A 15,128-nucleotide genomic window follows, 5' to 3' on the forward strand; every position below is an offset into this window, starting at 1 on the left:
ACACAGTCAAATTATATGAATATAACTTATAAATTCTGAGACTAAAGTTTTGATTTTTAGCTCACCTGTCACAAAGTGACAAGGTGAGCTTTTGTGATCACGCGGTGTCCGTCAGCCGTCGTCCGTCCGTGCGTCCGTAAACTTTTGCTTGTGACCACTCTAGAGGTCACATTTTTCATGGGATCTTTATGAAAGTTGGTCAGAATGTTCATCTTGATGATATCTAGGTCAAGTTCGAAACTGGGTCACGTACCATCAAAAACTAGGTCAGTAGGTCTAAAAATAGAAAAACCTTGTGACCTGTCTAGAGGCCATATATTTCTCAAGATCTTCATGAAAATTGGTCAGAATGTTCACCTTGATGATATCTAGGTCAAGTTCGAAACTGGGTCATGTGGGGTCAAAAACTAGGTCAGTAGGTCTAAAAATAGAAAAACCTTTTGACCTCTCTAGTGGCCATATTTCTCAATGGATCTTCACGAAAATTGGTCAGAATGTTCACCTTGATGATATCTAGGTCAAGTTCAAAACTGGGTCATGTGCGGTCAAAAACTAGGTCAGTAGGTCTAAAAATAGGAAAACCTTGTGACCTCTCTAGAGGCGATATTTTTCAATGGATCTTCATGAAAATTGGTCAGAATGTTTACCTTGAAGATATCTAGGTCAAGTTCGAAACTGGGTCACGTGGGGTTAAAAACTAGCTCAGTAGATCTAAAAATAGAAAAACCTTGTGACCTCTCTAGAGGCCATATTTTTCATGAGATCTTCATGAATATTGGTCAGAATGTTCATCTTGATGATATCTAAGTCAGATTCCAAACTGGGTCACGTGGGTTCAAAAACTAGGTCAGTAGGTCTAAAAATAGAAAAAACCTTGTGACCTCTCTTGAGGCCATATTTCTCAATGGATCTTCATGAAAATTGGTGAGAATGTTCAGCTTGATGATATCTAGGTCAGGTTCGTAACTGGGTCATGTGCGGTCAAAAACTAGGTCAGTAGGTCGAAAAATAGAAAAACCTTGTGACCTCTCTAGAGGCCATATTTTTCACGAGATCTTCATGAAAATTGGTGAGAATGTTCACCTTGATGATATCTAGGTCAAGTTTAAAAGTGGGTCACGTGCCTTCAAAAACTAGGTCATTAGGTCAAATAATAGAAAAATCTTGTGACCTCTCTAGAGGCCATATTTTTCAATGGATCTTCATGAAAATTGGTCAGAATTTTTTATCTTGATGATATCTAGGCCACATGTGCTCAAAAACTAGGTCACTATGTCAAATAATAGAAATAACGATGTCATACTCAGTTGAACACTGGGTCATGTGGAGATAGGTGAGCAATTCAGGACCATCATGGTCCTCTTGTTTTTTCAAGGGATGGGCACTTAGATTTGTCCTTGTCCATATGTCTATCTGCCATTCAACAGAATTTAGAAATACAGTACGTGTGTCACAATACTCTAGGTCAAAATGGTCATGATCAGGTGAGCAACTCCGAATGTTTATGGCCCTCTTGTTTAGCTACTAGTACAGCCTTTAAAAGTGTGCCAAATAAGGGAACTTCACGGTTTTCATGCATTTGATATAATCTGTCAGGATTGAACGGTCAATCCTCCCTCACCCAAAGCCAACACTTTACCATTGAGTTGTTGATTGCTTTTTTGATGATTGATTTTTAGCTCACCTGTCACAAAGTGACAAGGTGAGCTTTTGTGATCGCGTGGTGTCCGTCGTCCGTCGTCCGTGCGTCAGTGCGTGCGTGCGTAAACTTTTGCTTGTGACCACTCTAGAGGTCACATTTTTCACGGGAACTTCATGAAAGTTGGTCAGAATGTTCATCTTGATGATATCTAGTTCAAGTTCGAAACTGGGTCACGTGCGATCAAAAACTAGGTCAGTAGATCTAAAAATAGAAAAACCTTGTGACCTCTTTAGAGGCCATATTTTTCATGTGATCTTCATGAAAATTTGTCAGAATGTTCAGCTTGATGATATCTAGGTAAAGTTCGAAACTGGATCACGTGGGGTCAAAAACTAGGTCAGTAGGTTTAAAAATAGAAAAACCTTGTGACCTCTCTAGAGGCCATATTTCTCAATGGATCTTCATGAAAATTGGTGAGAACGTTCACCTTGATGATATCTAGGTAAAGTTCGAAACTGGGTCACGTGGGGTCAAAAACTAGGTCAGAAGATCTAAAAATAGAAAAACCTTGTGACCTCTCTAGGGGCCATATTTTTCATAAGATCTTCATGAAAATTGGTCAGAATGTTCAACTTGATGATATCTAGGTCAAGTTCGAAACTTGGTCACGTGGGGTCAAAAACTAGGTCAGTAGGTCTAAAAATAGAAAAACCTTGTGACCTCTCTAGAGGCCATATTTCTCAATGGATCTTCATGAAAATTGGTCAGAATGTTCACCTTGATGATATCTAGGTCAAGTTCGAAACTGGGTCACGTGGGGTCAAAAACTAGGTCAGTAGATCTAAAAATAGAAAAACCTTGTGACCTCTCTAGAGGCCATATTTTTCATGAGATCTTCATGAAAATTGGTCAGAATGTTTACCTTGATGATATCTAGGTCAAGTTCGAAACTGGGCCACGTGGGGTCATAAACTAGGTCAGTAGGTCTAAAAATAGAAAAACCTTGTGACCTCTCTAGAGGCCATATTTCTCAATGGATCTTCATGAAAATTGGTGAGAATGTTCACCTTGATGATATCTAGGTCAAGTTTGAAACTGGGTCACATGCGGTCAAAAACTAAGTCAGTAGGTCTGAAAATAGAAAAACTTTGTGACCTCTTTAGAGGCCATATTTTTCATAGGATCTTTATGAAAATTGGTCAGAATGTTCACCTTGATGATATCTAGGTCAGGTTCGAAACTTGGTCACGTGCGGTCAATAACTAGGTCAGTAGATCTAAAAATAGAAAAACCTTGTGACCTCTCTAGAGGCCATATTTTTCAAGAGATCTTGATGAAGATTGGTCAGAATGTTCATCTTGATGATATCTAGGTCAAATTCAAAACTGGGTCACGTGCGGTCAGAAACTAGGTCAGTAGGTCAAAAAATAGAAAATTCTTGTGATGTCTCTAGAGGCCATATTTCTCACTGGATCTTCATGAAAGTTGGTGCAAATGTTCAGCTTGATGATATCTAGATCAAGTTCATAACTGGGACATGTGCGGTCAAAAACTAGGTCAGTAGGTCGAAAAATAGAAAAACCTTGTGACCTCTCTAGAGGCCATATTTTTCACGAGATCTTCATGAAAATTAGTGAGAATGTTCACCTTGATGATATCTAGGTCAAGTTTAAAAGTGGGTCACGTGCCTTCAAAAACTAGGTCATTAGGTCAAATAATAGAAAAACCTTGTGACCTCTCTAGAGGTCATATTTTTCAATGGATCTTCATGAAAATTGGTCAGAATTTTTTATCTTGATGATATCTAGGTCACATATGCTCAAAAACTAGGTCACTTTGTCAAATAATAGAAATAACGACGTCATACTCAGTTCAACACTGGGTCATGTGGGGATAGGTGAGCGATTCAGGACCATCATGGTCCTCTTGTTTGGGTTTGATGCCAGTTTACAATAGGATTTCAGTATTTTCTAATCCTAACGTTCGGTGTTAAGTACCTACTTCCTCTCTGTATATAAGTGACAATTTCCTTTCATTGATATGAGGTGGAGGAAAAATCATTTCAGATGTAATGTCATCTATGAAATTGTAGCAAAGATCACTCGCCTTGCTGCAGGATTAAGTATGATTATTTGGCATAACTTAGACCAGTCTGATGGTAGCACTTTGGTTTCTGATCAGTTATTTGGGATTTAGTTGGCCTATGTTGGTCAGACTATATAGGATGATTGCGTATAGTTAGTAGATGAAACTTATTGTTATAGGGTTCACTAGGTCAAGTTTCTGTGACCTTGAGAATGAAATTCTTTCTGATTATAAACTGAAGAATGCTTGAGCCTTAAGGTGTCATACTTCATAGAATGATTGTGTACTGCCACTAGACAACCCCTATTTCAGTAGGTCAAAGATAAAGGTCACAGTGACCTTGAGATTGAAAATGGTTTCCAATCTATGAATGAAGAATGTGTTGGTCAAGGAATACTAAATTCGATAGGATGATTGCATGTGGTCAGCCTTTAAGATTTAATGCTCATAAGGTCACAGTCACATTGAGATTAAAAACTACACAATGTCCAACAGGTCAACATTGGGGGCAAATTTATTTTACAAACAGCTCTTGTTAAAAAGTTTGTTTACTGGCTGCAAATAGAATATGTACATATATGTAATGTAATTTCACATTTTTATGCCCCTTGGTAGAAAAATTGGGTATGTTGTTAATCCCCCGCCGTGGTGGAGGGATTATAGGAATGGTCTGCGTCCGTCCGTCCTTCCGTCCGTCCGTAACAAAACCGTGTCCGGTCCATATCTCCTAAACCCCTTGAAGGATTTTCATAAAACTTGGGTCAAATGATCACCTCATCAAGACGATGTGCAGAACCCATGAGTCAGCCTTGTAAGTTCAAGGTCAAGGTCACAACTCAAGGTCAAAGGTTTGAGCCTGCCATTTTGTGTCCGCTCTGTATCTCCTAAACCCTATGAAGGAATTTTATAAAACTTGGGTCAAATGTTCACCTCATCAAGACGATGTGCAGAACCCATGAGTCAAGCCATGCCGGCTCTAGTCAAGGTAACAACTCAAGGTCAAAGTTTAGCCTTCCATTTTGTGTCCGCTTTATATCTCTTAAACCCCTGAAGGAATTTTATAAAACTTGGGTCAAATGATCACCTCATCAAGACGATGTGCAGAACCCATGAGTCAGTCATGGCCGGCTCAAGGTCAAGGTCACAACTTAGGTCAAGGGTTGAGCCTTCCATTTGTGTCCGCTCTATATCTCTTAAACCCTTGAAGGAATTTTATAAAACTTGGGTCAAATGATAACCTCATCAGAACAATGTGCAGAACTTATGAGTCAACCATGCCAGCTCAAGGTCAAGGTCACAACTAAGGGTCGAAGGTTTGAGCCTTCCATTTGGTGTCCACTCTGTATCTCTTTAACCCCTTGAAGGATTTTCATCAAACTTTGGTCAAATGATCACCTCATCAAGAACTCATGAGTCAGCCATGTCAACTCAAGGTCAAGGTCACAACTGAAGGTCAAAGGTTTCAGCTCTGTATCTCCTAAACCCCTTGAAGGATTTTCATGAAACTTTGGTCAAATGATCACCTCATCAAGACGTTGTGCAGAATTCATGAGTCAGCCATGTCAGTTCAAGGTCAAGGTCACAGCTTAAATCAAAGGTTTACCCTTTCACTATCCATAGCAGTGGCGGGGGATTTAGCTGTCTTTCAGACTGCCTTGTTTTACTGGCATCAGTCTGGCTGTTGGTCTATTTTAATAACTTGAGAATGCTTTGGCCTACAGTGATCAAACTTCATAAGGAGATTTCTTTGGTCATTAAACAAATCCTTTGTTTTGGGGGTCAGTAGGTCAAAGATCAAGGTCACAGTGATCTTGAAAATGAACAGGGTTTCTAATCAGTAACTTGAGAACACTTTGACCCACTATGCTAAAGCAGTATGGCAATGGTCAGTTTCACAGTGACCTCAAAACTGGAAACAGTTTCCAATCAACTACTGAAGAATACTTTGGCCCAGGACTGTCAAACTTCTTAGTATGATTGCCTGTCAGCATGATTTTAAAAGGCCAGTAGTCTATACTGTTTTTGGGGTCAGGAGATCAAAGCTATGTAATGGTATTTATGAGACTGAAAACAGTTACTGATCAATAACTGGAGCAGACTTCATAGGATGATTACCAGTGGAGAGTAGATAATTCCTAATGTTTAAGGGGTCAGAAGGTTAATAGTCATGGTCACAGCATACTTCAGACTAAAAAGCCTTTCTTATCAATGGCTGTAAAATGCTTGGGCATGTGACCATTATAGACTTAAGCAGCTGTAAAATTCCTAAAAAATCCTCCCAAGTTCATAGGTAGGGATGGCAACAATATCAAATATTCAGTCAACCTTTGAACAAATATTTAAATATTTGGACATAAACTGATCTATAAAATTGTTTATCATACTCGAATGAGATTCTGTTTTACTTTTCATTGGTTTTAGTTCAGACACTGACAAAACTAAGATGGACATATCGTTCTTGTAGCTTGTTAAACTAAAGTAATTATCATGTTTGTAATTTGAGGTCAGTAGATGACCCCTATTGTGTTTAGGGTCAATAGGTCAAAGATCTCCATTCATCTTGGACTGGCCATTATGGGAGTATGTCTCGATTTGTGTTTTACAATAATTATTAGCACTTGTTTTACAAATATAAAAGGCACTGGTGAGTCTTAACTCCAGAACTCCTCTAGTGGTCCTTAGTTTTCTGAGTTAAAAAATGCTTTACCTGTGTATTGGGTCAATGTGGTTGAGTCACTGGCACCAGACCAGAAAGAAAATGCCACCGTACATGTTATACCCTACCCCTAGGTATACTATAAGAACCATGGTCATGAACGGGGAAATGCACTATCCCGTTTCAGTCTTTCATTTCTCGCCTAAAACAGAATATCAGGCTGGCTTTTGAAACTAGAATTTAGTTCTACCAAGCAGCCCACTCACTCATGAAAATAATTATGTGGTGTTGGTCGGGAAGTGTTGATTTGGAATGGAAGGAGTCAATCCCAAACAGTAAACAAAATTTTCATACCACTGATTATTTTTATTGTCTGTAAGTATTAACCTGGCACTTATTAATAATCGACAATATATTTGTGCATTTTCGTAATGTTACATGATATTTGTTACCTGAAAATACCTACATCAATATAATTAACCAATGGCAGTGGCATAGTGGTCAGCGCTCCAACTTCTACTTATGTTAATTCGGTGTTATGTAGATCTAATACTTTTATTTGTACAATATTTTATCTCTTTATGACATCATATATTCATGACGTTGTTTATTTCCTATTTATTTACTTCCTGATGAAGACAAAATAAATTGTCGAAACGTTGAAAAAACTTGTAGTTCTCCCATTCTTACAATATTTTATGAAACACATCAGTTTTCTTGTGAACTGACGCCAATTCCTCGAATTGTCTGTTGAATGAATGAACACTTGTCCGGTCCTGAAGATTTTAGTCAACATATAATTGAATGGTTAACTGACACATTAGTAGAAGAATATTGAGTAGTAAGGTTTTGTTTTTTCAATAAATGAACAATAAATCATGGTTAAGTGTGACAATTTTCCTGTCTGTTAAGTTTACAGATGAAATAAGAAATATCACAGAGATTGGTAGCTGAATGCTTTGTCCGCACGGCTTTGTCTGCACATGTAACTTGATGACTTAATCAAAAAATGTATATCATTAGTTTTACAATAGTTACATGTATATTGTTATTTAGGTTCAGACACCGAAAATTTATTAAATTTTACGGAAATATATGGAACATTCATGAGCCCCAGGTTGATACAGACAATATTATGTGTGGGAATAATATGTAAACATTAGCACTAAAGTAAATGCTGTCCTGTATATATTTACAGCTATTCAATGAGAGGGGAAAAATTCAGTATTGCCAAAGGTGTTGCAAAAACAGTGATTAACACATTAACAAAACAGGACTACGTTAATGTGATCTGTGCGCGTGCTAGTTACTGGGATGAAGTTGGCAAGTAAGTGCATTATTAAAACTTCTCAACACCTACTCACTGCCTGATTCTACTTATGTTGCAGCATTTTAACAATATAAACTTATGAAAGAAGTCTGAATTACACAACATTTTAAAGGCTGCCATTAGTGGTAGTATAAGTTCTTGCTTCTTGAAGTTATCTTTATTAATTTTGATGTCTTTAGTTTATAGCTTTAGAATATCCACGTGTAGTTCATACTGTTTTATGTTACCTAACATAATGAATATGAATAAGTCCAACGATATAACATTTCACCTTTTTAAGCAAAATTCGGTCATAGATTTCATATTTTTCTGTGACCATGTAACAAAAAACTACCATAGAATGTCCCAGTGCATTAAGTGTGGCAACATTTTCACTGTGTAATATATGAAATGTTTGTTGAGTCGGCTAAACGCTGTCAAGCGTTTGACGAGTCCTTGCTATCGCCCGATTTCTCATTCTTAAATGGCCTCCCAACACAGCGAAGTGATGTAGTTCCATTAGATTGTCTCTAATTTCAAAGAGTTATTATCTTATTAGACTTATTGATCGAATGAAGTTCATTTATGTCAATCCTATTTGCTATGACCAATATACGATGTAATCTGTCATATTTATGACTTGTAATTGTGCAATACCCTTACAGAAGCAAGCCTCTGTGGCGTACATGCTGCGTATTTGCTGTGTATATGCCGCGAACACAGTAGTACGCCAGAGGAGTACATTTTACATACACGGCATGCCGCGTACATGCCGCGTACTATTTCGACGAGTACACAGCATGTACGCAGGAGGTCACTAGTACACTTCAAGTACGCAGCACAGACTCTGAAAATTTTAGGAGTACACTGCATGTACGCAGGAGGGACTTGTACAAGAAAATAGTACACTGCATGTACACCGCAGATACTTTGAAATTTGTGCAGTACACTTCATATACGCGGGAGGGACTTGTTCATTTTCTTTTGGTGTTTAGTTGCATTAAAGTTGTTTCCCCTTGATGCAGTTACACCATTTTCTTCAAATGTTTACCAAATCACATGCTACAAAAATTGATTTATTTTCATTGAAAAGTGGATGAAGAAAAGCATACTAATTTATTTGATAACATCAATCTACATTATTTTGGTAAGGGTAAATACTTATTGATGCATGTCACTTATCTTTTTCCTGTTTTTTTCTGTCCAAATGATCAGCATTTGCATAGGAAAGTTGTTAAGGGGTAAGGAATTTACATTATCACCGCAGTTTCGCCACAAGAGTACACAGCATGTATGCAGCAGGAGTACACAGCATGTACGCTGCAGGACTCGGGCCAGGAGTACACAGCATGTACGCCACAGGAGTACACAGCATGTACGCCGCAGGAGTACACAGCATGTACGCCGCAGGGGTAGTACACCGCAGGCTCATTTGCATGTGAAAAGTGTATGTGCCGCGTACATGCTGCGTACTATTTCCCGCATACTAAATTCCTCCAGCGTACATCCTGTGTACTATGTAGTCCACAGCATGTACGCAGCAAGTAGTACGCGGCAGAGCTCATTTGCATGTCAAAAGTGTACTACAAACGTACTGTCGGTGTATGTGCGGTGTATATCCTGCGTACTATTTAAAGCCCTTGATTTCAGTACACATCATGTACGCATCATATATGCTGTATGTACACAGCAAGAGTACGCAGCAGGCCTTTTTCTTCTGTAAGGGTACTCGAATAAAGCCACGTATTTTCTTCCGCGGTAACTCATTAAGCATAAACACGCATAACGATTCTGGGGGATTTGGTAATACATTTGCGCATATGATTATGGTGACGAATTTTATGCCCTTTTGTCACAATATAGCAAATATGATGTTCACAAATTCAAATAAAAACTGCATATTAACTTATTAGCCAAATTATCCATTTGTTACCCTGTCCGTTTCAAAAAATAATCTTTAAAATCATTGCGCAAATAACAAATTTATTGCGCTGTGCATTTTATGAATTGCGCAGGCTTACAAAGCTTGCGTAACATCCAGCGAAAGACAAAATATAGTTCCAGAACATACTGCTAGTATTTTATTAGCTCACCTGTCACATAGTGACAAGGTGAGCTTTTGTGATCACCCTTTGTCCGTCGTCCGTCCGTGCGTGCGTCCGTTAACAATTTCTTGTCTGCACAATAGTGGTTTCATTTATGATTTTATTTTAACCAAACTTGCACACAACTTGTATCACCATAAGATCACGGTTCCTTTCTTGAACTGGCCAGATCCCATTATGGGTTCCAGAGTTATGGCTCCTGAAGGGGCCAAAATTAGCTATTTTGACCTTGTCTGCACAATAGCAGCTTTATTTATGATTTGATTTTTACCAAACTTGCACACAACTTGTATCACCATAAGATCTCGGTTCCTTTCTTGAACTGGCCAGATCCCGTTATGGGTTCCAGAGTTATGGCCCCTGATAGAGCCAAAAGTTGCTATTTTGACCTTGTCTGCACAATAGCAGCTTCATTTATGATTTGAATTTAATCAAACTTGCACAAAACTTGTGTCACCATAAGATTTCGGTTCCTTTCTTGAACCGGCCAGATCCCTTAATGGGTTCCAGAGTTATGGCCCCTGAAAGGGCCAAAATTAGCTATTTTGACCTTGTCTGCACAATAGCAGCTTCATTTATGATTTGATTTTAACCAAACTTACACACAACTTGTATCACTACAAGATCTTGGTTCCTTTCTTCCACTGGCCAGATTCCATCATGGGTTCCAGAGTTATGGCCCCTTAAAGGTCCAAAATTGGCTATTTTGGCTTTTGCAGCCATACAGAGACTTTATTTATGGTTTTATTTGATACAAACTTCCAAAATATCTTCAACAACAATAAATCTTGGATTCCATGATAAATCAGATCCAATCATGGTTTCCAGTTATTTTATATCTGATTACCTCCCCTGATTGTAATCAAAATGGATTTTAATTATGATTTATATCAGTAAGTACTTACAGGACTTAGTTGAAATTTCATTATTGTTATTAGTTGGACTGAGACAATCAGGGTAGATAACTATGGACTGATTTTATGTCAAATTACCTCCCTTTATTTCAAATTAAAATTGTTATATCTCCATAACTAATGAAGATACTGATCTGAAATTTCATTTATGTCAACAGATTTATTTGGTAGATCCTTCTTTTGTCCACTTACAATATTTTTTTTTTATTACTTCCCTTTTACGTTACTATAAAAAACTTATTTTTAGTAACTTTTTTATTATTGGCCGTAGGGAAAACACGAGACCAGTTGTCTGTGGTGCAACATGGATGGTACCTCCAATTTTTAGGTGTATTTTTACATATCTATACCTTGTAAGATTTTTCTTTTTTGGTTAAATTTCTTCCCTTTGTTGTTCCTGTCCTTTGGACTTAGATATTTTTTCTGAGGACCTTCTTGTCCTCAAGTGCAATGATAACAGGTGAGCGATATAGGGCAATCATGGCCCTCTTGTTGAGTGGGTACCTCTGAAAGCATTTGAATGTCTCTTATCAAAGAGTTTACCACATCGACGAAATTCAATTATGACAGCTTCATTTTAAATGACCCAAATAAGATATGTACAGTACGTTAATTCTTCCGCGAGACTTCGCGGATGAATCCTAACTACATTCTGGACACTTGTCGGCGAACACGCGTGACCTGTTTATAACAACGCTTCTACGACTTTGCGTGGGTTGAATTTTGCAGTCAGTAAACGGAAAAATTACCGGAAGAAGAAGCTCTTACTCAGGTTTGTTTAGTTACTACTGATATTAAAAATGATTTTATTTCTTATTTTTCGAGAAATAAACAAATCGGCGAAACATTAAATTGTATTTTCTTGTAGTTTTTGAAATCGAAAGTAGATCGTCTATGTTTGGCTGCTTTGACGAAACGAAACAACGTTTTTATGAAAAGATTTAAATAAGAGGTAATTTAACCGTAAACTTCAATGTCAGATACTGCCAATTGCTGCTAAATGTCTTCGTATCATCACAATTTGTAAAATATATTGTTGAAACTGGAGAAAAGTGTAATCGTATCCGTGTTATGAAATTTTAACATTCAAGTAACATACATGAAAGATATTATTGTAACAGAAATGATTCTAGAATTTATTTTTATTACACCTACATATAATCTATATCAGACTCATATTCTAGTCCTGAGGCATGATCTGAAAGTAAAAAGATGAAGTGACAGTCATACTTTGGATATTGTAATACTAGATAGAATCTAAGTAATATTTAGAAATTGAAACAGAAGATTTTCAGTTAAAATCGCACCAAAGGCTGTATCAAGGGTCTACATATTATAAAATTTCTTGTGGTAATACCCCAAACCCTACTTGCAGGAGGGGGTATCCTCCCACACCCTTCCCCCATATTGCCACTTTACAGTTTGATACATTTGCCCTTTTACCACCTGCCGCAATGCCCATTTCAAGATCTGACTGCAATTTAAAGCGGAAAGAAACACCCCTCCCCACACCCACCCTGCTACCGACCACGTAAAAATGGCTCAAACATTTTTCTGCCCAGTCAGGGCCTGTCTGTCTACATGAATCAAAATGGATAATTGAAAGTGGATGGACTTCGGGATAACAGACATGCTTTTTAAGGGGTTAACAAGTCTGAAATAGAACAAATGATAGTTTTAACTAAAAAAGAACTGCATTTATTAATATCGGTTACAATATATATTGACACTCAGCAACATTTACATGCATGTATCTCTAAACGCAAAAGTAAGTATACTTTAAATTGTCATCACTTATAATATGATTGAACAAAACCTAACATATGACAAGGCTATCGCCAGGCCCATTATAATATCTGTAAAATATCAGTTCTTTCATCCATCCGTTACAAATTGTATGTGGCAATCCGCGCTGTAAAATCTTAATATTATAAATTGTCATATTCAAATTTTATCATGTGCGAATATATACCAGCCGATAATTGCCTCTTTTGGCAATGCCGGAGGCAAATGTTTACTGGAAAAATATATAAAGTCATGGGCAGTATCTTAGTGTCAGCCGTCAAATTGTAGTTAGTACTTTCAACATTTTTATTTCTGCGAACCACTCTTCAATTTTAGAGAAATATATTGGGTTTAAATACTTGTATAATGTCAATCAAAGTTTTACTAGGCATCGACCGAATGTTCATTTCATTTATTGTAACAAAATCTCTCTTTAGTTGGGGAAAAAACTAAAAACAAACTGAAACTGGTAGACTATACTGTCAGTACATCAATCATTAGCCGACTCAGGCCCTCCAGGCCTTTGATTTCTTTTTATGCCCCCACTTTTGGGGGTGGGGGTGGGGGGGGGTAGGCATATAGATTTGCCCATGTCCATCCGTTCGTCCTTCCGAGCTCACATTTGCATACTTAGGTGGCTATAGGAACAATAGGTAACTGTACTTTTTCTTTGATGTCATTCATTCCGTAAGGCCTTTATGTGGCTATTTTTCTCTTATGTGGCTAAAAGAACAATAGAGAGAACAAAAAAGTAGCTACATAAGTATCCATATGTAGGAAAGTCCGTCCGTCCTCCGTCCGTTCGTCCTTCTGAGAATGTTATGTCGCGCGTAGCTCCAAAAGTATTTGACGTAGAGTCACATAACTTTACAGGAATGTTGGTCAGCATGTGTAGTTGTGCACCTGGGGTTTTGCATCCGGATACGTTCAGTCGTGTAGGAGTTATGGCCCCTGACTTTGTAAAAATTGGTCATTTTAATGTTGTGTCGCACCTAGCTCCAAAAGTATTTGACCTAGAGTCACAAAACTTTACAGGAATGTTGGTCAGCATGTGTAGTTGTGCACTGAGGTTTTGCATCCGGATTCATTCAGTTATGTAGTTGTTATGGCCCCTGACTTAGTTAAAAATTGGTCATTTTAATGTAGTGTCATGCGTAGCTCCAAAAGTATTTGATCTAGAGTCACCAAAGTTTACAGGAATGTTGGTCAGCATGTGCAGTTGTGCACCTGGGGTTTGCGTCCGGATTCACTCAGTCGTGTAGGAGTTATGGCCCCTGACTTAGTTAAAAATTGATCATTTTAATGTTGTGTCGCGCGTAGCTCCAAAAGTATTTGACCTAGAGTCACCAAAGTTTACAGGAATGTTGGTCAGCATGTGCAGTTGTGCACCTGGTGTTTCGCATCCGGATTCATTCAGTCGTGTAGGAGTTATGGCCCCTGACTTAGTTAAAAATTGGTCATTTTAATGTTGTGTCGCGCATAGCTCCAAAAGTATTTCACCCAGAGTCACCAGAGTTTAAAGGAATGTTGGTCAGCATTTGCGGTTGCCCTTACAGAAGCAAGCCTCTGTGGGGTACATGCTGCGTATTTGCTGTGTATATGCCGCAAACACAGTAGTACGCCAGAGGAGTACATTTTACATACACCGCATGCCACGTACATGCCGTGTACTATTTCGACGAGTACACAGCATGTACGCAGGAGGTCACTAGTACACTTCAAGTACGCAGCACAGACTCTGAAAATTTAAGGAGTACACTGCATGTACGCAGGAGGGACTTGTACAAGAAAATAGTACACTGCATGTACACCGCAGATACTTTGAAATTTGTGCAGTACACTTCATATACGCGGGAAAGACTTGTACAATTTCTTTTGGCATTTATACTTAGTTTTTTTTTTATAAGTTAAAGTCTGAAGTAAACTTCATATACGCGGGAGGGACTTGTTCATTTTCTTTTGGTGTTTATACTTTGAATTTTTTTAGGTAAAAGTCTGAAGTACACTTCATGCAGGAAGGATTTGTACATTTTTTTTTTTTTTTGGAAGCAAGAACTTGATTTCCGAGTAACTTTTATCTTAATAGCATAGAATAGTTCAGATTACCGGTATTCTGAACAATGAAAATTTGCCAAACTATTTGAAATGTTCATTTGTGAATTAAGCTTACATCTTAGTGATTTCTGAGCTGCACCTTGCATGCAGTGTAAAAATATATTCTTATTCATTTTGAATTAAACCTGGAGCTTTCTAACATGGATAATTGAAAAGCCTTATTTGAACTTCGTTGTATTACATTTTGTAATACATGAAATAATTACCAAGATAATGCCTCAACAGCGCCGGAATGAGAAGAATTAATAGCTCTCACTGTTATTTGAATACTCTTAAGCAAAACACCATTCTATCATGTTTTATTAGCCCACCATCATCAGATGGTGGGCCTTTCAAATCACTCTGCGTCCGTGGTCCGTCGTCCTTCCGTCCGTCCGTCCGTCAGTCCTTCCGTTAACAATTTCTCGTTATCGCATTTCCTCAGAAACTACCAGGGGGATTTTGACCAAACTTTTGTCAGAATGATGTATTGGTACCTTAGTTGTGTCCCCCTGAAAATCAGACTGGTTCAACAATT

General features: G+C 37.9%; 1 protein-coding gene across 1 annotated transcript in view; it reads left to right on the forward strand.

Moving 5' to 3' along the window:
• The window catches only part of LOC123525229 (voltage-dependent calcium channel subunit alpha-2/delta-3-like), a 93,685-nt gene that overhangs the window by 18,018 nt on the left and 60,539 nt on the right, over nucleotides 1–15,128 (forward strand). Inside the window, exon 7 of the mRNA XM_045304099.2 lies at nucleotides 7,582–7,710. Coding sequence (XP_045160034.1) covers nucleotides 7,582–7,710 — 129 coding nt within the window. The remainder of the gene's footprint in view (nucleotides 1–7,581; nucleotides 7,711–15,128) is intronic.

This window comes from Mercenaria mercenaria, chromosome 3 (assembly GCF_021730395.1).
Source record: "Mercenaria mercenaria strain notata chromosome 3, MADL_Memer_1, whole genome shotgun sequence".
Taxonomy (NCBI): Eukaryota; Metazoa; Mollusca; class Bivalvia; order Venerida; family Veneridae; genus Mercenaria; species Mercenaria mercenaria.